General features: G+C 51.1%; 6 protein-coding genes across 6 annotated transcripts; 2 read left to right on the forward strand and 4 right to left on the reverse strand.

The window, feature by feature from the left end:
• Positions 1-1,197: 1,197 nt before the first annotated feature.
• On the reverse strand, positions 1,198-3,766 carry T069G_08151 (phosphofructokinase domain-containing protein; the record flags this gene model as incomplete). Its single annotated transcript, XM_056175361.1, has 3 exons — positions 1,198-2,379; positions 2,493-2,963; positions 3,053-3,766. 3 exons carry the CDS (start codon positions 3,764-3,766, stop codon positions 1,198-1,200), a joined length of 2,367 nt encoding a protein of 788 aa, XP_056026310.1.
• A 1,355-nt stretch (positions 3,767-5,121) lies between these two features.
• On the forward strand, positions 5,122-7,151 carry T069G_08152 (subunit 17 of mediator complex domain-containing protein; the record flags this gene model as incomplete). The annotated part of the gene is made up of 3 exons (XM_056175362.1): positions 5,122-5,399; positions 5,477-5,862; positions 5,929-7,151. The coding sequence occupies 3 exons, from the start codon at positions 5,122-5,124 to the stop codon at positions 7,149-7,151; spliced, it is 1,887 nt and encodes a 628-aa protein (XP_056026311.1).
• A 761-nt stretch (positions 7,152-7,912) lies between these two features.
• Positions 7,913-12,379, reverse strand: T069G_08153 (zinc finger, c3HC4 type (RING finger) domain-containing protein; the record flags this gene model as incomplete). The annotated part of the gene is made up of 6 exons (XM_056175363.1): positions 7,913-9,424; positions 9,520-10,002; positions 10,067-11,042; positions 11,131-11,422; positions 12,046-12,114; positions 12,190-12,379. The coding sequence occupies 6 exons, from the start codon at positions 12,377-12,379 to the stop codon at positions 7,913-7,915; spliced, it is 3,522 nt and encodes a 1,173-aa protein (XP_056026312.1).
• A 1,079-nt stretch (positions 12,380-13,458) lies between these two features.
• On the reverse strand, positions 13,459-15,863 carry T069G_08154 (type I phosphodiesterase / nucleotide pyrophosphatase domain-containing protein; the record flags this gene model as incomplete). Its single annotated transcript, XM_056175364.1, has 3 exons — positions 13,459-13,767; positions 13,825-13,961; positions 14,015-15,863. The coding sequence occupies 3 exons, from the start codon at positions 15,861-15,863 to the stop codon at positions 13,459-13,461; spliced, it is 2,295 nt and encodes a 764-aa protein (XP_056026313.1).
• Positions 15,864-16,930: 1,067 nt separating this feature from the next.
• Positions 16,931-18,879, reverse strand: T069G_08155 (glycosyl hydrolase family 76 domain-containing protein; the record flags this gene model as incomplete). The annotated part of the gene is made up of 4 exons (XM_056175365.1): positions 16,931-18,127; positions 18,202-18,554; positions 18,622-18,726; positions 18,789-18,879. 4 exons carry the CDS (start codon positions 18,877-18,879, stop codon positions 16,931-16,933), a joined length of 1,746 nt encoding a protein of 581 aa, XP_056026314.1.
• Positions 18,880-22,373: 3,494 nt separating this feature from the next.
• T069G_08156 (synaptobrevin domain-containing protein) lies at positions 22,374-22,972 on the forward strand (the record flags this gene model as incomplete). Its single annotated transcript, XM_056175366.1, has 2 exons — positions 22,374-22,457; positions 22,706-22,972. The coding sequence occupies 2 exons, from the start codon at positions 22,374-22,376 to the stop codon at positions 22,970-22,972; spliced, it is 351 nt and encodes a 116-aa protein (XP_056026315.1).
• Positions 22,973-23,318: the final 346 nt, after the last annotated feature.

Genomic DNA, 23,318 nt, shown 5'->3' on the forward strand with positions numbered 1-23,318 from the left:
AGGATACAAGCCCGTTCGCAGTGACCCCGTCCGGTGACATGCGCCGGCCTGAGAGCCTGACAAGGCGTCCATCCATCCATCCACTCTAACCTGCAAGCACAAGCACAAGGGAAGAAAGAAGAAGGGACAAGACCATGGCGTCACGGCACAAGGTCGTCCCTGGTCCCCGGCTAGGAAACTAGAACAGACCAGACCACCCCCGTCACATGCGTCACTAAGCCCTGGCCATCGTGACCCCAGCCTAGGCTAGTAGTAGGGGATGGTGATGGTGGTGTGTGTGTGTGTGTGTGTGTGCGTGTCTCGAGACTTCGATTCAAACGATTGTCTAGTAAAAGAGCCGGGCGAGATAAATTAAGAATAACCATAATTGAAGTCAACATCAATCCTGAATCGTAGATTTAGTAGCATTTAATATACAACCTAGTAACCATGTACGAAGGTATTGTAAGTAAGCGCTTCATGTGCTTGGAGGTAGGTAATCGACACTAAAAACTGCAGCTTATGTGCAAGCAAACGCAGGTCCACATGCAGCAACTCCGCCATCAAACCGCTTGCTTGCTCTTGCTCAGCTAGCTAGCATCCCGCTCCATGAGATGCAAGGAACGTGTGTCTTTTTTTTTCTTTTACTCCTGACTTGCCGCGGTGCCGTACGGAGTACACGTATCCCATTTGCTCATATATTCTCCTAGTCAAAGAGAGAGGGCCGTTGCGGCTCTGCTGCCGATACCGGGTCCACAGCGCCCAGTTCTCGGCCCGTCAGCAGCAAGCATCTCATCTTTACAGCCTCACAGCCCTCTTCGATGTGCCCCCTTTTTGCTCTTCCATATTCAATGCTTGATTCTAGTGTCTGTTACTATGCTACATCTTTCTAATGTATGTTACTGTGGATATGTTCACCTACTTTCGGGCATCATCACTCAACACATATGTGGCTTTAAATTGGAGACACGGGACTCTGGGTAACAGACCTGGGGTACTGGCTAGTATTTCTCTTCTTTTATAATCATGTTTTTTTTTAATAATACTTCTTTCATAATAATATTTTCTCTTTCTTTCTTAATCAGTTTTTGTTTTAACACTGTTAAACAAGCCTATGTTATTTTGATACTCTTAGTTTCGTCAAGCCCCATATAATGTCAATACTCTCTCATCCTCATCAATCCCAAAAGAAACAACAAGTAATCATATAATCTCCGATCAGTCCGCACCCGAGTAGATTCCGCGCTTCGTATCCTTGGCGATAAGTCCCGTTAAACTCTTTTCCGGCTTGGGATAGTCTGGTCTTCCGCCCAGGATATCAACCACCTCTCGCATATCCAGCCAGTGCGCCACCTTGGGTCTTCTGTTTGGCCAGTCTGTGTGCTTCTCCTCCAGCTCCTCGATTGGTGTGAAGACGACCTCGGAGCCTTGGATGCCAATGACACTTGTGCTGTTGGGATCCTTCTTCACCCGGTTGTGCGCGTTGCGGCCATATTCCTCCAGGTGCTGCATACACTTAATGGCCAGTCGAACAGCACGGCAGCGGTCCATGGGCGAGGGGACACCTCCTTGCTGCACGTGTCCGGGGATGCTCTCTCGGCTTTCAAATCGGTCGTGCGCCTCCTCGCGGATGATGCTGGCAATGAGTTTTGCGTCGTACACCTTGCTGGCCTTTTCGTTGACAAGAATCAGGCGACCAGCGCGGGACTGGCCCTTGTCCTTGCGGAAAACCTCCTTCAGGTGCTTGACGTCCGCATTCAGCATCTCAAGGCTAATTCCCTCTTCGGGAATGTAAACGGCAGAGGCCCCCACGCTGAGGCCACCCAGCGTTGCGACATAGCCCGAGCGTCCACCCTGCGTCTCGATAACAAAGACGCGGCGGCGGGTGGCCGAAGCAGACTGCTTAATCTTGTCGCAGTAGTTGACCAACTCGTTGAGACAAGTGTCCGAGCCCAAGGAGTACTCGGTGCCGGGAACGTTGTTGGAAATCGTGGCTGGCAGAAGACAAAGGGGAATGCACAATGATGGATACTCGGCTCTAGCCTTGCGCAGCTGAGAGACGGCATGGAAAGCCTCAAAGCCGCCAACAATGAAGAGGGCGTCGAATTCGTACTGCTCAATGAGGTTGGCAATCAGCTCCATGCCGGATTCGGAAGGGAGCTCGCGGTTGGTGCCAATCTCGGAGCCGCCTTTGCTTGCCCAGCCGTCCACCTCGAGCCAGTCAAAGGGCCGCACGGCCCCGAGGGGTGAATCGCCGTGGTGGCGAGCGAATCCGGCGAAACCATTGTGAATGGCAAGGGGCTCGTGCCCACGAGAGAGGCAGTATGCAACGGCCGCGCGCACAGCGGCATTCATACCACCGGCAGGGGCGCCGACGTTGATGAAACCAATTTTCATTCGCTACGCAAGAGTTAGCCAACATGATTAATAAATGAACAAAGAGAAAGAAGAAAAATGGAAGAAAACAAGATGAGGGAAATCATAGGGGGTCGCAAAACTATGGTGAGACTAACGCTCTTCTCAGGCAACTTGTGATCATCCACCATGACATTGGTAGTTGTCAGGTAAGACTTGTACTGGTCCGAGAATTCGGTATCTCGGAGGCTCATGGCCTTGTCGAAATCTTTGGCATCGACAGCAACGGCCACTTCCTTGGTCTCCTTGACAGCCTGCATAAGCGGCTTTCGCACAATCTTGTTCTCGTTGATGGCAATGAAGCAAGTTTCGGTCTCGGGAGTGGCCTCCAGCACAGCCTTGACAGCCTCAACACCTTGTAGTGTGGCGAGCATGCGGTCGTAGGCCACTGCTGTGCCTCCTCGCTGGACGTGACCCAGAGTGGTGATTCGGGTGTCGAGGCAGAGGCCACCTTCGCTCTTGTCGGCCAGGAGGTCTTTGATCTCGTCGGGGGTGATCTTGGTGCCGTCTTTATCACGGGCGCCCTCTGCGACAATGACAATGGTCTTTCGCTTTCCCATGTTACGGTGCTGTCGCAAGTGAAGAAAGACACCATGAGTTAGCTGCATAATTCTCATATCGGAAAGAAAGGTAAATGTAATTGCGCATCATGACTTACTCGCTGAACCACAATCTTCATGTCCTCTCGCCAATCCTGATCTCTCGGCCGCTCGGGAATGAAGACAAAGTCGGCTCCCGTCGCAACTCCAGCCAGAAGCGCTAGCCAACCGCAGTGTCGTCCCATGACTTCAATGACAAAAGCACGAGAATGTGAAGAAGCCGTTGCTTCAATGTAGTCAACCATTTCGCAGATACGCGAGAGGGCCGAGTAGCAGCCGATGGTGGCATCCGTACCGGACAAGTCATTGTCAATGGATCCGACCAGGCCGACAATGTTCAGATGCTTGTACGGCGCAACTTGCTCCGGAGTCAGCTCCTTGTTGTCGACAAGTTCCTCAAGCAATGAAGGCCATTCCGCCCGGAACTTGTCAGCACCGGTCAGAGAGCCGTCACCTCCGCAGATAATGAGGGCGTCAATGCCATTGAGCACCATGTTCTTGGCGGCCGTCAACCGACCCGGTCGTTCGTAAAAGGCCATGCATCGAGCTGTTCCGATGAGCGTTCCACCTTCGGACAGAAAGCTTCTGACGTCGTCCCATCCCATCTGCCTGATGAAGTCGCCGCCCTGCACCAGCCCCTCGTACCCCTCGTAGATGCAGAACGCATCGCAGCCCATGTGAATGGACATGCGGACAACGGCGCGGACAACGGCGTTCATGCCCGGGGAGTCGCCTCCCGAGGTCATGACGGCAATCTTCTTCTTGATCGCCATTTTGGTCGGTAGATTCGAGCCGAAGGTTGATGTGGTGGTGTATCCAAGTCCGCGAAAGAGAGCCCGCCAAATTCGTCGAAAGAAGCGGCGGAAGGTAAGGAGAATGTCAATGGGCCCCGGAAAGAATTCTAGGTAACTCTGAAGAGGCATTTAAGAGGGCCTGTCGCCCGTGAGCTCAGGGATGAGCAAAATTAGGAGATGGCGAGCAAATGATACGGTATGGAATGTTGGTGTAGTTCAAAGTGGCATGAGGGGAATTGGTAGACAAGAAGCTCTTATCGGCCCTTAAAATGGATGTTATCAGCTGGCGGGGCAGTTCTTTTTTTTTTTTTTTTCCTCTTGGGGAATTTTCCTCTTCTCCCAGCACTTTTACTTTTGAAGATATTGAGGAATGTAGAAGAAGAGAGTATAGAATTTTCTAGGACGGATAAAGATGGGCGCCACAGAGCATCTGAAGCTGAACTTGTTGGTGCTATCGCTGACAACAAGATATTCATCATTCGTCATTACAGCTGACCGACCCCTCCTACGTAATTAGTCGGTCGTTGCGCCTGTGCTACCGAAACTGTAATTGGACTCGGGCTCGTAATTCAGCGCCGCCCAGATCCTGATCCTGATCCCGCGCCATATCGCATGATTCCCTTGGCAGGACCAATGCAATTGGGCATTGACTACAAGCACCACGTAATGGCAATGAAAGAGTGAGGGAATTTGGGAATCGGCCGGTCGGTGACATGGACAGAGTCGAGAGACGCCGCAAATCTGCGACAGGGCTGCGCTGCACTGCACCAACCGCAAGGCTTCCCACAGCACGGAGCTCCGGCAGTCGGCGGCTACTGCGCTAGGGCCCCCTGTAGCCTGTATGGAGGAATTCACAGGCTGGAGCTTTCGGAGCTTTGCGAGCAGCACGGCGTAATTCCAGCTGGATGTTGCCACTAGTGTAGTTCGAGCTCGCAGTAACTTTTGCAGCATCGCAGTCCATGTGGGCTTTTCTACAAGTAGAGCTCCAGCAAATGTCCACTTGTAGCGCTCATCAGTGCGCTAACTCAAAACACAGGCAAAGCCGCAAGGCTGCCGTCTCATGTCACCGTGCACCCACTTGCTGAGTGCAGGTACATACTTTGGCTCCGCAGCAGCCCATCCAGCGCTAGACCATGTAGCAAATCAGCGCTGGCCTTTAGCTGTCCCCCCACGCCGACTCTTCCTCCAACCACGTACCTGTAGCTCTCAGCCTCGTCAAGCTGCAGCTCCAGACCTTCGCAAGACGCCGCGACTGGTCGCCATTCGTGTCGCAATCCATCTAATGAGGCTGATATCACTCACAGCAGAGTTTCCGATTACCGATTAGATCCGCCATGTCTTCAGGCGACGGCCCGCCGCCGCTGTCACTGCGGCCGTTCCCCGTTGCCGACCAAAAACCCAAGAATCTCGCCGAGTTCATCGCTCGAGTCAACGCCCAGCCTGGCGGCTTCCGCTCCGTAACAGAAGACAAGCTCCGCGAAGACCTGAAAAGCAGCGAGAATTCCGATGGAGCGGCCGATCACGATGAGGACATGTCCGAGGCTGGGGCGGAGAACGACGTCGCGGAGAAGGATCCCAACGTTGCGCGCATGGAGGTCCTGAAGAACATCGAGTAAGAATGGCTTATACAGTGATGATGATGGTCCATTTACTTGGCTCACGATTAAATTGCTAACCCTATCTTTACAGTATAGCCAGTAATATTGCTCTATTGACTCTCGATTCCATGTCCCTTCTCCTCTCCAAACAGAACCCGACGCAGGCTGGTTTGACCCTATCGCAGCAGCTACGCGACATGGTCGGTATTGGTACTCTCGGCGCAGACAGGCTTAACGACTCCAATTCTACACCAGCCAAGACAAAAGATCAGGAAGCGGTTGCCATGGGCTGGACCATTATGGAAATCAACAAGACGAGGGATTCCGCAGAAGAGGCTGCTGCGTTCTTGGAGAAAGAGATCAGCGCAGAGAGCAAATACTGGGAAGACATCATTTCGGTCAGGAAAGCTGGTTGGTCCGTATGCAAAGTTCCGCAGGAGAGATACACTTTGGGTGTGAGATTTGGTTTTTCAGAGGGTACGTCGAGCCTTGCACAATTCCAAGGAAACATATTCTGCTGCAGCAACTAACTCGCGTTCCTAGCCGCTCCCGAATTCAAGAATAACGGCTTAGCGCCAATGAGACGCGGTGACAATGGCTCAACAGATCTTGACTTTGGTCGATTGGGCGGCGTATCAGAAGCTCTCGTCGTGACGTACGAAAGAGATGGCAAGGTGCTTGGGCGATCCACCACTCGATCAGCCTCAGAAGATGGCTCGTTGGAATCACGAGTTTTGGAAGCGCGCAACACCATCTTCTCACAAGAACTTTGGCACGAACTGACCAAAGAGTCGCGGTCACTAGCCGCCTACGATGTCAGGCCTGAAGGGAAGAAGTTGGTCTGCCAGGCAGACGACACAACGAAAATCCTCTTTGAGCTAGTACCCTTGGAATCATGCCCTTCCCCTGACGAGAATCTTCCAGAGAATGGCCTGGCGGAAAAGACGTCCATGGCGCTGCACATTCTCCTGAGCTACGCCCATCGATACAACGAGCTCATGAGGATTCGGCCTGTTCCTCCTCACATCTCTCGCACCTCTCGTCAGCAATCCTACGCCCTCCTTCGCCCTGTCCTCGCGCGCACAATGTACCTAAAGAACATTGAGGAATCCATGCAGTACGTCGGCTCTCTAGTTAAGACGCTTCAAAAGGTCGGCCTCCCCTCTTCAGTCATCCTACGCACCACCCAAGCCAGCGCTTCCGACCCCAATTCTCGTGGGCCGAACCAGCTCTCCGCATCACAGACCCTAGTCCGCAATCTTCTTCAGACGCAAGACTTTACCCTCGAACTCACCATCTTGCCCGAAATATCGTTCATCATTCGAGCCCGTGCGTTTAGCTTCCCCGTTACGGCGACGTACTACTACATCCTCCTCCCACCTTCGTCGCCTCTTCCAACTATGTGTCCTCCTTGGGCAGAAGGATATCCCAGCGTCCGAACTCTAGGCGACTATCTCCGCACCGTCGTCGTCCGCGTCCTCACCAATCATTTCGTCACCCTGGTCACTTCTGGAGCAATATTACAAGACGAAACAACCGCCGCCGCTGCAGAAAACGCATCCAATGAAGCTGCCGCCGACAAGAACAACATCGACATCCACTTCGCCATGGAACACGAAGATAACGACGAACTAGCCTTATCCCTCAGTAACACCTCGCCAAACGGAACCTCCAAGACATGGAAATGGTCCGTTGGCGGACCTAGTGAAACGCGCTCAGCCAAGGATATCGTCAAGGAGCTCGCCAAGGAGCAAGAGCTCGCTTAGAAGGCCGAGCAGCTCGCCGAGGATAATTCATATACCTATTTGAATGCTCCAGCCCAAGTCGATGATTGGCTCACGAATACGGAGACAGAATGGTCACAGATAGAAGAAGAGATTCAAAAAGGGGTGACTCTACAATATGACGAGACTGCGGAAGAAGAGGAACCTTGGAAAAATAACTCTCCTACTTCAAGTTTTTGATGTGCGAATAACAATTAAGGCCTGATTCTTGTTTTGTTTCAGGCAATACGGCAAAATATATAGGGGTTACGGAGTTTTGTTTAATGACTGGACTGGGAGTCTCTGGTAGTTGCATGAATATACTGCTTCGTTAGGACCTTTCTATCACTCGTAATCGTGCATTTACCATCTTAGAGTTCAAGAAAATCTTCAAAGGATCAAAAAGAAAGCTCCATTTAGTTTGTCTATGATAAACACATGATTGTGTCCTCTCATCTCATTACTTCACAAATTGCCGTTTCGTCTTATGCCATCCCTCAGCATAAAGCCGTTTTGTCTTGCTTTCATAACAAAATCCGCCCTCGGTTGCTTGCCCGCAATCTCGCTGTCAGCAGCAAATAGCCCTTTAACCATTCTTCATCGAACCCAATTTATCAAAAAGAAAACCAAGCAATTTAGCATCCACCTCTCGTGAATCCACGTAAAACTTCGTAAAACCTCGTAAACACAAAACAGCAAAGAGACGAAGACAGAGATGGATGTGGAAACCAATCCTGTCCATCTCAATATGATATGCTCATGCATTAGCGGCCGCTGAAAAGGAATTTGAGTTCGTTCACGCCCAGCCGTCCAATCTTTGAGCTCTCAGCTTCATCCAGCGCCGCCTCCACCATTTCCTTCTTCCGCTCCTGGAGCTCGACAATTCTGTCTTCGACGGTTTCCTTGGTCAGAATCCGATACACCTTGACTTCTCTCATCTGACCGATACGGTACGCACGATCAACGGCTTGCATTTCAATGTACGGGTTCCAAAAGGGATCCATAATGACGACGCGAGACGCCGCAGTGAGGTTGAGTCCAGCATTTCCCGCTCGCAGCGACACCAGCATGACTTTGACGTCGCTCTTATCACGAAAGTCTCTTGCCGCGACAAATCGCTGCTCAGCAGACATGCTTCCGTCGTATCGCCTCAGCTTGCCCGGATAGTCGTCGTGCCACGCAGCCACCTCCAGCAGATCCAGCAGGAGAGTCCACTGAGAAAACACAATCGTCTTTTCGCCAGTCGCATGAATTTCCTTGAGTAGATTCATACACTCCGACACCTTGGCGGCAGGCAGCCAAGTTTTCCGCAGATAGCTCATGTACTTTTTGAAGGCGGCTTTATTCTTGGACGCTTCTTTCCGAAGAGTCTTTAGCATAGAAGGCCTGATTTCGGTCTTCTTGTCCTTTTTCTTCTTCTTTTGCTTCTTTTCTTTCTTGATTTGGTCTTTTTCTCCAGCCTCCGAATCAGTCTCAGCCTCGTCTCGCACGATAAAGTCTTTCAAATCACCATAGCGGTCCACTTCGTCATCATCGTCATCTTCGTCAAAGTCATCTTCGTCTTCGGTAGAGCTATCGCTCTCTTCTCCTTCAGAGGTAGATGGTTTGATAGATTCCGGCATATGCACTTGCTGAAAGGCTTCATAGGTGAAGCACTGCCTAGGATCGAAACGGCCACGGCACACAGGGCATTTAGCCGTTACCGTATTGGTATCATTTCCTTGTTGAAGATTCATAGTCGCTGCACTATCCACCAACTGAGAAAGGCACTGTTTACAACTGTCATGCCCGCAAGGCGTGTAAAACGTTGGCGACTGAACGGCGTCGTAGCATATAGGACACTCAAAGGCGTCAGCCTCCCTTATCCTCGCCACGATGGACGCATCCAGTTTCTTAACCAGCTCAAGCATCTCTTCACTAGAGATTGGCGCAACGTCATCCACATCTAGGTTGAGGTGAGGGTGGCAGCATGCTTGACGTAGTCGAAGCAGAAGAACCAGAATGCTGGAGTAGTTTTTCCCCACACTACCCTCGCGAAGATATTTGCTGAATTGCACTTGGGACTTCTTCTCTAGTTGATTGTAAAAATCGCGCTCATCTCCCGATAGCTCGGCATACACAATTTCTTCCATCTTCTTAGGCAGCCTTAGGATTGGCTTGCCATCTAGCTTGGAATCCTTTTTGCGACGAAGCATGATTGCTTTAAGGAGAGCACGGAGTCTATTCATGGCAACATTTTTCGGATCGCCATTTCGGCCAAAGAGTACACCAAAACTCTACAAAACGATTCAGTTTAGTTAAATGCCAAGATTTTCAAGAAAGGATCAAGGGGCGTTGAGGAATGAAGAGGTGGTAGTTGGGGCTGTCTTACCCTGCGAAATTGTTCCCAGATACAATACGGCTTTATCCGAAGGAAACAGAGCAAGGAATAAAGCTCAAGGACGCCATTCATCATGGGAGTTCCAGTGAGGCACCATCTATGGGTGGCATTGAGCTTGTGGCAGGCTTTGGCGGTCTTGGTAGTGTGGTTTTTGATGCACTGCGCTTCGTCAAGAATAACCCGGTGGAATTTGGACTTCCTCGGGTTCAGAAGTGGAAATTTTGCCGAGTTGGCTCTATCGTTAAAGTCAATGTTGCGGCCTGCATTGTCCTCCATAAACTTATCAAGGCGCTTTAGCTCCTGGGCTATCGTGCCATAAGTAGTCAGGACGACATCATACTTGAGTAAATCGTCGGCCGTTGCCTTTTTGTTGTGGTATACAAACACAGACAATCGATGCGAGGGTTTTGTTTTCTTATAAATTTCCTCTTCCCACTGTCGAATCAAGGCCAGCGGGCCAATAATCAAGTTTGTCTAAGGCAATGGTCAGCTCAAGTAATGCAAAAGGTGGGTACATGCTACGTAGGTTGAGACTCACTTTGGGGCGAGATTGGGCTGGGCGTGATAGCATGAGAGCTAAAGTTGATATAGTTTTTCCAAGACCCATATCGTCGGCCAAAATACCACCCTTGTTGGTCCCCGTCTCCATCTGCTTCATCCATGTCAGGGCCAGCGTTTGATGAGGGTAAAGAGCATGCTTAAGGCCTTCTGGAGTTCCATCCCGCTTGCCTTCTGGAATCTCCATGTCGGGACGGATATTTTGCAACAAATCATCCAACTCCTGTTCCGTTACTCTAGGATCATGAAATGTGTCGTTGAGATAATCCATTAGCTGACCAGAAAGAGGGTCGCCATTGTTATCGAGACCGTTGGCATAGTCAAACATGCTAGTTCTGTTGATGATATCCGACAATGGTGTTCGACTGTGGCTTGCAAGAACCGGCCCCATAGGCAGGTTAGGCCTTAGAGGAGGTCCAGGATATGCTCCAGGCATCTGCGCATGCCCAAACGGCATCTGACTGTTTCCAGCAAAAGGTGTGCCTGGGAACGACTGGCTCACAGCTCTGAAAGACGGGAGTTCAAAGCCATTGCCGAGGGGAGTAGGGGGGTTGCTGCGCCCCTGGAGTTGTTGCGGATCTAAAAGACCTGAGAACTGGTTATGCCCAAAAGACGGGTTCGCCGTAGGTGCGGCCAAGAGCGAACCCCAGGCTACTGCTCCATCATGAGGCCCACCACCAGGGAAGATGACCTCAAGTTCGTCGTCGGAAGCGATTTCTATAGGAGCTTCAGGGGCATTAGAGCGCTGCGTTGCCATAAGCCTAGAAAAGGCGGAGGGTTGGTGAGAGCCCGAACTTCGAGAAGTTCCAGAAGGTCCAGAAGTGCTCCGAGCCGAAGACTGCGAGTCCTGGCTTGAGAGACGCAAGGCCATCTCTCTATCTTCCTTTTCTTGTCGGTGCCGCTCAGCTTGCCTATACTGCTCTGCGATCCGCGTCGAGTCGGCATCGACATCAGCCCTGCCTTTTACGTCAGTGCCAGGCTACAGAGAAGTAGTAGCAATCAGGTACGGATGGAAATGCATCTATATAGTTAAATGGTACATACCCAGTCAGGTCGATAATCTCAACTTCGCCGTCTGATGAAGGAGGGTCATATGCCCTTGAAAAGCCACCAAACGGCGATGGCGTAGTCCGTCGAGACTTACTCGACTCACGTCCAACACTCAGATGAGCCGCATCATAATTCCGCTTTCGATTCAGCATTACCAGCGAGGGGCTCTCTCCATTCTCGGCAACCGGGAGAGCGTGTCTCGGGGTATCCATGACGGCTGAGGAACGATGCGATCTTGAGGCTCCAACAGGGGCCGGTGTCGCTGTTCGGCTGTGATCTGAATTTCCTGACGAGAAACAGGTCAGTATTAAATAGTTCAACTACTCCCAGACGGAGGATAATAGTGAGCCCGAAGGAGGAATAACGCCTCGAGAAGCGCCCAAGGCATCCAGGGAGAAGCGCACAAGCGGGCACCTTATACGTCACACAGAGAGCTGGCAACAGGAGCCAAGGAGGGTCTGATGAAACGGGCAACTCCCGAGTGACTGAGACCTTGCCGGTACAGAATAACGGAGACGGTGGGATAAAGGGGGGAGACTTCACTTGTCGATAGAATCGAGCTAGTGAAGTGGCGTGAATGCAGTGGGAGGCGAAAAGTGAAAAATTAAACTGAAGTGATGCAAGGGAGAGGGAAGAAGAAGAGAGGAAGTGCACATGCGCCTGGCAAAAAGTGAAAAGGGAGGCGTTGGCACCGTGAATTCGATGCTCTTTCTTCAGGTTTTTTCTTTAGTGCCGCATACTTTGCCCGAATGATGCAAGGAGAAAGTAATGATGAAGTTGGGGTGAAAGTGAAAATTGAAGAAGAAGGAGCCCAAAAATCCCAAACCAAGCGGAGGTACCGGGCAGCAGATAAGGATAACCAAAACCCTCGCCCATCCAATTCAATAACGAAAAAGCGCACGTACTCACTTTGTGGTGACGACGCTGGAGCCTGTGAGGCCTGGTTTTGGGCATGTGCGGCTCTAGGACCACCTATTACTATAAGAAAAAAAAAATTGCACCGAATCAGCATTTTGCACAAACGGCTCACGGCATCATGACAGGCTCTCGTACTCGTATCTTGGCCGGCTTCACCACCGGCAGTATTGGTCTTGGAAAGCGTCCTCAGCATCCGCTTGAGCCTCACAATCTCCCTCCTCGCCTCGTCCCGCTGCACCTCCGCATCCTCCCCGGCCTCGTCCTGCAGCGAGTCGAGAATCACCTCCTGAACCGTCAGCTCCTCCTCGAGTGCCTGGCGATTCATTTGGATTTGGAGGGTGAGGGGGGTGGCCTCTTCTATGCGCTGTCCTTGTTCTATTGGCAGAAGACGACACCGAAAACACTTTACAGGCACCGGGCTGTGCAAAGAGCCAAGCTTGTTTCTGCTGCCTCCTCAGGTAACCGGGCAGATTTAGGCAGAGATGGTTCTCGACTGTATCCGGCCAATGGTTGTATGCCCGCCTCACACGGACGATGTTACACCAATTATTACTCGGTAGAGACAGTCAGTCGAATTCCGGCTTAGAAGGGATGGGAGGAGAAAGACCAAGCCGGAGAGCCAGGAGGACAGAATTATATATAAAGAAGAAGAAGAAAAAGAATCAAGTGTAGAGAAAATGCGTTGAAATGATGTTGTAAGTTTGGTGTAAAGTAAGTTGATGTATTGTGAAAGTACAGATTAGATTACAAAGTCGCGTCGCGTTACTTCTCTATCAAAAGCCGTTGAATTATTAACGGTCTTGCCTCGCTGGCTTAAAATTTCTAGGCGGCAAGTTCAGTTGGACGTTTCCACAAACGGAAATGTGGGGTTAGCCGCCACTTGAGTGACATCTTTTTGTTTGCTCGAGTCAGTTATTAACATGTATTAGTACAGCATCTCGAGAGCGACGTCTCCCATATTGAGGGGTTGAGTACACGCAACTTCAATGTTTCGGTGTTACGAAGTGAGGATAAAACAAGCCTCAAAGTTTCATTTTTAACCTTTAAAATGAGTAAACATTACAAAAAATATCTCATTAAATATAGAGAAGATTCCTATCGAAGCAGATGGAGTGCATTACTCTCTAGCCGCCATCTTAGGCAAGGTATATTAAATAAGGCTCATATATCTCAGCCACGAATTGTCCTTGAGCGATACCAGATCGCAAGAAAGTCAAAGAAATATCGCAAGCGGTAAAAAGTTTTAATCGCAATGCCTCTCTCGAAAAAAGTAAAGAAAAAAACCATGCGGTCCAAGTATATCCATAGATCAACCCAAAACGCCTCTATCAACAATGTGCTTATTCCAATAACTCAAACGCTGTACCGTAGTAGAATGCCGTAGTAGAATAAAATGGATAAAACTCAGCTCGATCCGGATCCGTCAGTAATCTTGTGCCAGACTTTGTCTATTTCATTGGATAACCAGTCCCAGATACCCTTTAGCCCATCAGACCCCTCGTCGTCATCGTCGTTTTCATCTCCCTTGTTGTCGTCACTAGGCTTCTCCGTGGGAGTCACTACTGCCTCGCTTGTAGTAGTGTGAGACGTTACAGATGTCGATGTACTCGATGATATAGATGCAGAGGACGATGACGACAGAGCAGAAGAAGAAGAAGAAGTGGTGGGCTCAGGGGGCACTGAAGGGCGTTGAATATCCTGAGTCTTTACAGCCTGCGAAGAAGTCGTCGAAGTCAAAGTCGAAGTCGAAGCAACAGAATAAGACGTAACGGGATCAACGGGTACTTCAGGCTCATCTTCAGCCTTGTGAGTACCAATCGGCTTCAGAGGCAGCCGCAAAGTTCCATTGTTAGGCTTAGGCTTCAGCCCCAACGAGTCGCACAACAAGTTGTACACCTCAATATTCTCTAAATAAAGTATTAGTCGTTGTTATGATCATTCGAGGACACGCATCACTTACGGAATACATCAACTTGGCTATTCGCCGGGTGAGGAAACGCAGGGCCTCTAGCGATGAAGATGGCTCTCATAAGAGGGTGCTCGTGATCATATCCGTGCAAGCCGCGAGGATGATACACGAGCCCCTCCTTCTTCGCCTTCTCGACATCGAATTCCTCCTTAGTGACAATGGCCCAGCCAGTCTTGGGGACAATCCAGAGCGGAGCGATGCGGTCGTTTTGAGAAAAGTGATAACGCTCTGGCATGTTCACATCACGGAGGTAAACTTCAAAGTTGGGATTTGACTTAGCCTTTTCTACCAGGCCGTCGTACAAACCTTGCAGGTCATCGAGGTTCTTGGGTCGAAGCCCATATAGAGGCCAGCCGTCAATGTGCTCAATCTTGGAGGTGTCGACGAGATCCTCCAGCTGCAGCAGTCGAGTTGTATCTGTCGTAGCCATACCATGGTCAGACACGACAATGACATTGACGATGTGTGTCAGGTTTCGTGCGTCGAGCCCCTTGAAGAGCTGGTCCATCATAGTATCTACCCTTTCGATGGTAGATCGAATCTCCGTGCTGTTTGGTCCGTACTTGTGACCATCGCTATCGACGTTGGGAACGTACGCAGCAATCAGCTGTGGTCGCAAGCCTTGAGCCTCGACAGATCCGCTCTCTCTTCCGGGCAGGTCCAGCCAACCAAGAATCCGCGAAACCTTCTTGTCTAGACTCTCCTTGCCATTGTACTTGTCGACAAAGGTAGGCTCCAGGTGCAGAACATGTGCTTCGCTGCCTGGCCACATGTGAATCGCACTTCGAATGCCCTGCTTCTCAGCCGTCACCCAAAACGGCTCGCCACCCCACCACTTGGGGTCCAAGCTCCGAGCAGGATCGGTGTAATGGAACTCGGCCTTCAACTCGGGATCCCAAAATGTGTTGCCCACGATACCATGGGCCTCGGGATATAGACCGGTGGCGAGCGTATAGTGGTTAGGAAAGGTGACGGAGGGGAACGATGGGTGCATCCACTTGGGGGAGACGCCCTCCTTCACAAAGGCGTTGAGCCTTGGCGTCAGTCCCCGCTGCAAAAAGTCGGCGCGGAAGCCGTCGAGGCTGATGATGATGGTAGTTGGCGCAAACAAGGCGGTGCCGTTGCTGGTGAGGTGCATCTTGAAATTGGACTTGCGACCCTTTGACAGCTTCCAGGCGGCCAGAACCAGGATTGCGAATCCGATGGCGATCAGCGAGTGTATAAACAGCCAGCGGCGCCAGCTCCGTCCACGCTGTGACTTTGCTTGAGCAAACGCATTAAGGTTGCGGCGGTCGTACTCGTCGCTCTCGCTGCTGTCGCCGGTGGAGCTGCCTTCCTTCATGCCGCCCTCCTCCATCTCGTACATGAGTTCGCCATCTTCGCCATGCTGAGCCTCCTCCATGATCCTCTTCCTCTTAGTCTCCCTCCTTTCCCGCCTCTTCTGCTTCTGATTCTGCGCCAATCTCTTTTCAGACACAATGTTCTCGTTCGAGCTGCCCGCAGTCGACATGCTCCCCAGACTCGACTTTCGCCCCAGACTCCTAAAGGGATTCGGCAGCGGCAGCGCCAGAGCCGACCCGCGGCGCACCAGCTCCTGTTTGCGCCTTGAGTCCGTCACCAGCTGGTCCAACTCCTCCTCCTCCATCAATACGATGCGGTCATGGGCCAGCAGCTCGCGGCTGTTCCTGGCGCGCTGCTGCAGCGCATCGTCCTCGCTGTCGGTGTCTTGGTCTCGGCTGTTAATGGATGACGCGTCATCGTCGTATGCGATCGGGGACAGCAGCGACGAGTTGTCGCGATCCCCCTTTGCCGTGCTTGTGTCGAGGAGATTGATCGACATGTTGTTGCGGCCTCAGAGAAGCCCCTGAGGGTGGCGGAAATGCACTTTGAAGAAACGCAATTCAAGATATTAAAGAGACACGAGGTTCCCAGATCGGCCGAAATATCCACCGGCCCACTCAGGTGTCAAGCCAAATTGGGAACAGTCTGCAGGGTACTGCTCCCTGGTACTCCCACATGCTATTTCCGCAGCCGTTTGACTCCTACCCTATTACTGCATAGGACGTATTGTAATTTGCCCTGTAGAGCATCAACTTTGAAGACTTGTTTCAATCTTTTTTAATTTTACATAATTAAATTTGACAGCTTCTCTTAAAGCTACGGACCCTCCATAGTATTTCATAAGTACTCGCAATGTCTTGAGGTTGCGCGCGGGGAAATTTACCTTTGGCATTGACGCCACTCGTTATCCATCACGGTAATTCACAAGCAAGCAAAGAGCCAAAAAACAGGGGCCGTACAATGAATAAAGTGGGTAGAAACGGTACGAAGAAGAATCATGAATAGCATCATAAAGCAGCTTCATCACTGCCTATCTGTATGTATCATTCGGATTTGTGACCTAGTCGTTTGCTCTCCTTCCTTCTCTTCTAAACCCGTTTGGCAAACTCGAGGATGCTCAGCAATACGCAAATCCATTTGCCTGCATACGTCACTGTATAAGCTGATGAGATTTTGATACCAGCCAACATTGTCTCGCCATTAACACTAATTTCTCACAAGACTCCTGTGAAATTGTTCGTGTACTCTAAACCTCTCCTCAGCCCTTCCTCCTATATGTACGTCACATCGTCGAGTTCAAATACCTTGTAGTGTATGTCATTGAACACGGGTTCATAATATATTCATCCGACATGTTAACCAAAAACCAAACCAGTTTCGCCATTGTTCCCAGATAATATCCCTTTAAACACCCAAATTCACCGCTGAAAAGATTAAAGAGAGGGAGAGTGAGTTCCCGGGCCAAGATGTATGTAACCCAGAAAGAAGAAGAAAACGCCGTCCTGCTGCGCCCAGTTTGAAGAAGATCAGCAGTTCAAACTACCAACAGCTCAACCTTGTAGTCACCTATCGCTGCCGTTGATCTTCAGAAGATGCCGCCGCAGACGACTCGGCCACAACAACGCTATTCCTGACGGACGGATTATGTGGCCAACCTATGGGCATGTTTGATAGCCGCCGTTGGCTTACTACACTGTGCCGGATCGAATCGGGGGTCACCATTACCGGTTCGCTGAACGGATTCTTTGAGCTGCTCTCTGATTCGCCGTTGTTGAGGATTGACTTTTCATTGATCCTGATTCCCTTTTCCTTGTTGCTTCTCCTTCTACCGGCGGCAGCGGCTGCAGCAAATCCTCCACCCGCAGCAAGAGTGGTGATGGCCGCAGAGGCAGAAGACCAGAATCCTTTGAATTGAGCCACAGGCCCTTGAGGGGATGTCTCATCGAGGAAAATGAAACCCATGGCCACAACCACGGTAGCAATAGCTAGCAGTGTTAGGACAGCGGCACCAAACTTATCAGCGCCGGTAATGGGTTTATAGTCTGGCCCTTTTGGCTGGTTTCGACCAATGTCATCACCGCCGCCACCGGGATCTCCAACACTGGTGCCTCCAGTGTCTGCAGTCACCGGAGAACTGCTATTTAGAATCAAGTTGGACATGGTGATCTCGAGGGCTGCCATCTGCTGTCCGACTCCAGTCGTATTGTCGTATTTGCCATCGTACCAGATGAGGCCACACATCCGCTTATTCGCGCCGCCCTTGCATTGCTTCGCCGCGGCAACCGAAGACGCCCGTAGGTATGGATGGATAACATCGTACGTATGAGGCGCCCATTTAATCATCATTGTTAGCCAGCGCGTCAAATAAGCCTTGAACGAATGCTCATCAACGTTGCAAGTGTTGACCGATTCACAAGCGACTTCGGACATGATGTTGTTGTTGGGTCCTGTGAAGAACACCTTACTGCCCTCAAGGAGATTGTCCAAGCGGGTCTTCCACGTCTGCGACTCCGTCATGTTGTACATGGCGGCGGCACCGAGAATCATGCCTCCGACGTTGTAAGAGAATTGATAAGGGGTAAGAACAGTGCAGTTGGTTTCAATGCCGGCGCCGTCATAGACGGCCCAGTTCTTGGTGTTGATGAGCTTTGTGGCAATCATCCAATCCCACGTCTTGTCAGCCCAGTCAGCGTAGCTCTGGTTACCAGTATACAGAGCTAACCTCGCACCGAGAGCGAAGAAGCATGCTTGTGAAATTGAGTTCTATGCACCGTTAGTCTCAGGTATGATCTGATTGGCACATATCCCCACAGAGAGCAATCTCAATCTCAACCTACCTTGTAGTCATAGCCATTGTTCCACGTAAAGATTTGCCAGCGCAGGCCACCATTACAGTGCTCTGTATCCCATCGAGCGGCTTGTGTGTTGAAGACAGCTTGAGCGAGCGCCAGCCATTGTGGCTGATCAGCGGGCGGATCCGGAAACTTGTATTCGGCAGCCGACATGACGGAGAGACCCCAAAAGCCTTGGTCGTCGTTTCCCTCGGTTCGAGTTTGGTTTCTCGGCATATAGTCGTTGGTCTCGCCGACTTGAAAAAGGAGTGCTTGTGAAGTTAGGTCGTTGTATGTATCGTCGCCGGTATAATACCAGTAGTCGATAAGCGTCCCCATCATGGCACCAGCCTCCCACCCTGAGAGCACGCATCAGTGATGAGCCAAAGAATATGTGTAAAACAGCAGCGCAAAGAAGATACATACAATAGTATGGATCGGGAAGAAGCCCAGGGGTATTGCCGGGCTGGTTGCCGTTGTAGAATGACACCAAATCCGCGGCCATGTCCTTTGATACCGACTTGACAGAATCTACAAGCCCCAAGTTAGTGGCTGCATCAATTCCACAACTGGTAGGATCAGCATTCTCATACCAGGCGAGTCTGGGTCTAAGTCATAAGCTGTGGTGAGCTGGCCGGCCGCCAGCAACAGCCCGACGGCCAAACGACCAAGCAGTGATGACATGATTTATGACGGCGAAGGATATTCCAGATAGAACAGCTCAAAATCTGATACCGAAAGACGATCCCATGGGTCGGTGATGGCGAGCAAGTGGTCCGTCGATCGAGGCTGTATCGTGGCCCAGGTGGAATGCAGCCCGCTATAGCTCCAGATCCATCTATACGTCGCCTCGAGAGCTTGGGCACCAACGTAGCGAACAGAGATTGGCGACGGCACAACACAACACACGAACACGGCAAGCGAGCGAACTTGAGCGAGAGACAAGGGATGGGATGGGGATATAAAGGGAAGAAAGAAAAAAAGGAAGAACTGGAAGAGACAGGCGGCACAGCTGTGGAGAAGGGAAAGACGAGGTGAGAGCGGTGGATATACGAGCTACGAGCTACTGCATGTACTCTTTGTTCTCAACTCCAGAAGCGATCTGGCTGGGGGAACTGGCATCGGCTCCGGAAGCGCTTGCATCGCTCGAGCAGCGCAATTGACGCTTGCCTGACGTATTTGGGCTGGTACGAGGTTTGGGGCAAACAACATGTTGTACATACAAGCGAACAGAGCGCAGTATTTCGGGGGTACACGTCTGCGGCAGACTCTATGAGCAGGTACCTGAGAGCTACTTTGAGGGAGGGCATTGGAGCGAACGATTGAGTCTGTCGAGCTGGAGCTGGAGAGCGCCACGGAAAACCTTGGTTGCACCACTTTGCTGCATCGAACTATCACAAAGCGAATGGCCCTAGCTCGGTGCTGAGCCAGAACGGGAACCTGGCATGGTGGCCAGGGTCCCAAATACGAGAGCTGCAAGCGGGCCAGCGCCTGAGCAATGACATCGGGGCCCCGCTGAGATCCGGAGCTTTTGTAGGTATCTACTCGTACTCGAATCCAGCGACGAAGTTCTGGGGAAGAAGTACCCGTGGACGAGTAGAGAGAGTGTGGCGTCAACAAGGCCACTGCGATGTATCGCTGTTCTTGTTCTGGCGGCATCAGAGAGACGAGAAACGCTGCTTGGAGGTTGGCTCGATGCGGAAGTGGCCCGGACGGGAAGCATCGCCAAGGGCCGCTGGAAGGTTCGTCGCTTGTGTAGGTGCTGACGGCCCTACTAGAAGAATAGAAGGATTATTACCTGACGATTATAAGCCAACGTCCCGTTACAGTACTCGTATAATCGTGGCTGGTCCCTGGGCGCGGTGGTTGGACCGTTGTGGTGATTCACTTCAGCCAAGCATGGGCAACCACACCAATTAGCACGCACTCGTAAGCTGCTTGTTGGTGGGAGAGGCAAAAGGGCAAAAAAAGCACCAATCCAATCTAGCCTAGTAATCGATGGACCCGAAAAAAAAAGGGAAAAGAAAAGGGAGCGGGGGACTGGGGATTAATAGACGGAGCACAAGCATCGCCCATGTTTTGTTTCTTCATGTCTCTCTTTTGTTGCGGCCGTCATACATGAGATAGGCAGCGGGCGATCGCTTATCGGTACCACCATCGATTTTCGATAGGGCGACCCAGCGTCGTGGCGTGTCTGGGCTCGACATGTGCATGATCTGCACGGATAAGCAGCCGACTACAGAGAACTAAAACTCCAAAACAACGGCCATCTCGAGATAAATTATACTGTACAAACGAACTGAAAATGAAATGTATTGTCCAGACGGATGCTGTAGCCGTGAATCCTCCTCCTTTCGCTGGTCACGTTGGCGTCGGGCCTTTTCCCAACTACACAGGTCAGCAACCGTCTTCTTTCTTGGCACGCAAAAAGAACAGTAGCTGGACCAGGGAGTGTGGAGGCTACTGGAATACGATGTCGTTATGGGGTCGAAGCAATGCTACTTCGTACATTCAACCTACTGTATGTACGACCCAGGATTTGAGGTTTATTTGTCTTTGTCGTCGTCACTCACCGTTTTTATATACTACTACACGACGGGAGCACAGAGTACGAGTATAAACGGGAGGCAACAAGGGGGGCCATGGAGTTGACTCCAGCCCTGTGGGTATCTAAGGTATTTATGCCTATAAATACAGTGCCTTTAGTCACGATTCAAGCATCTGGAGGAGTCCACCAAAAACCTTCAAAGTTTAGCTGCGAGCGCTTACGAGTATGCCCCTCAGATACCCTGTAGAGCCTCGAGTTCAAGCGGCCTTTAACCGACACTGAAAAATATCCGCACTCAAGCAACGAATTTCGCTACCTGTATGTTGGCACCTCGCCCTCTGATAAGCTGATCCACAGTCTCTCGTAGCTACACAGGTACTGTACATTAGATGGAAGTGGCTTCGTAAAACACTGTATAGAGTTTGGACTACACTGTCCGGATTGGGTGCTGCCGGAGCTGTTTGCGTCGCTGAACCCGGCCCGCCGTCCGCCATTGACTCCGCACAGGGACCAAATACTACCGCTATTCTGCTCAATACTTTGAGTGGCTTTTCACTGCTGCTTTATTTAGATGCACAATAGAATATGGTGTAAATGAGAGGGAGATTGGCAGACTAGCCGCGCTCTCTCTAACGGGAATGCATCAAGTCGCGCTTCCGTTGACTTGCGATGAAACCAGCCTGCGACAGTGGTGGTGTTGTTCGGCTCCGAGCCAACTGTGTCACGGTCTGTGCACATGTCCTGCGGGCTCGGCTTTGTAGCAACTACCGCTGCAATCGACAGCATCTGCAGCTCATCCTCTAGACGGCCCAAGCTCTTCAACGTGCTGCAGAAACCGTTTCTTCCTTTTGACTCCCATCGTCAACTCTTGGCTCAGCATCACCCGATGACGCTGCTTGGCCGCTGAACCGGTTTCTGACCGAGGGCGGCAGAATCACGTGTGCCCAGTGAGAAAGATGCGAGGAGCCACATTCTCTGGCGAGGCAGTGTGGCGGGGCAAAGTAGCGGTACAGGCGACAACCATGTACCGCTCCGTACCTCTCGTCTGAACCTGTCCCGGAGGCTCAGGATGGCGACGCCGGTGGCTTCTCCGGGCTTTCCAGGGGAATTACAAATCGCTGGGAAAATAACAAACTTGCGTAATAGAACCAAGGCTTAGATGCGATGCGTATTATAGATTCATACAGAGATATCGGCTTACGCCTATTGTCCACCTAGGTAGTCAGCGGAAGGCATATTTCACCCATGTAGGCATATCACAGCAGTCGGCCTCCGTAATCCGCCAGACACTGGACGGGCGGTACCTGTGCAGTACCTGCTATCTACCTGTAACCCGTGAGGCTGGGGGCTCTTGGTTCCGCAGACTCCGCGCTGTCGTCAGCCGGGGGCAACGCCTCCAACAGGTATGCTCCCTAGTACCTAGTCGAAGGGGCTATTCTGCGGACAAAACGTAAACTTGTCTTCCTCAAATTCCCTGCCCGCCATTACGAACCGCCGCCTTCTCCAAGCCGCTCCAACAGCAAAACCACCTCCATCGTTGTCGCTCGAATCCGCTGCAAAGCTCCGATCGCTTTTTCGCCTGCGTTTTTCTCGTCCCAGTCTATTGTATTGAATACCATATCCTGTCAAAATGGCCGACGCTCCATATGATCCCTACGTTCCCAAGAACGGTGCCCCCGGAGAGGACAACTCCAAGACGGGCAACCTGCAGCGAGTAAGTTGGATTTACCGGCGAAAGACCCTCGTTTGAATGGATGGTGTTTGGTAGAAGATGGGATGGGAAAGAGTACAGGATCAGCGCAAATGCGGCTCTCTTGGTCTCTTCGTCCCATTTGGCTGCGCATCAGCTTGACCTCTTTGGATTTTATGGCAGACGTGCTGCATACGGCATGGCCATAAATACGGAATTCTGGAAACGCAATGGCTTGGAAATCTGGGCACTAACGGTCGTTTCTCTTCTAGCAAATCGATGAGACAGTCAAGGTGATGCACGATAACATGAACAAAGTCGCGCAGCGTGGCCAGAACCTCGATGCTCTGCAGGACAAGACCAACAACCTGGCTGAGTCGGCTCAAGATTTCCGTCGTGGTGCCAACAGAGTTCGCAAGGCAATGTGGTGGAAAGACATGAAGATGCGAGTCTGTATTGTTGTCGGAATCATCCTCCTCCTAGTCGTTATTATCGTTCCCTCTGGTACGTTTCTGAGCGCCCTCGATCATCCAAGTTAAATCTGCTGACCAGAGAATCTAGTTGTTGCGACACGTTGATGCCTCTCTTTCTTTTATTGGAGTACCTTGTTTTGTAACGTCAATGATGAACACCAGACGTCGTTCTTCGAAGCTTGAAAAAATGAGCTCGGGATCAAATGAAGGGTTACGAATTGTTATTGGATGTTGGTTCTGTAAATGATGGAGTTTTTCTAAGACACGCCTCGGACTATTTTCACGGGAGATGATGCTCTGAGTTCTCTCAGGCTGGGTTATGCGTATGATTTGCAGGCCAGGCGTTTATTCCGACCAATGGAGATAATGTGTGCTCTCTCTGGTATTATAGGAATTATAATGAGTCGATGTC

This window comes from Trichoderma breve, chromosome 5, assembly GCF_028502605.1.
Source record: "Trichoderma breve strain T069 chromosome 5, whole genome shotgun sequence".
Taxonomy (NCBI): Eukaryota; Fungi; Ascomycota; class Sordariomycetes; order Hypocreales; family Hypocreaceae; genus Trichoderma; species Trichoderma breve.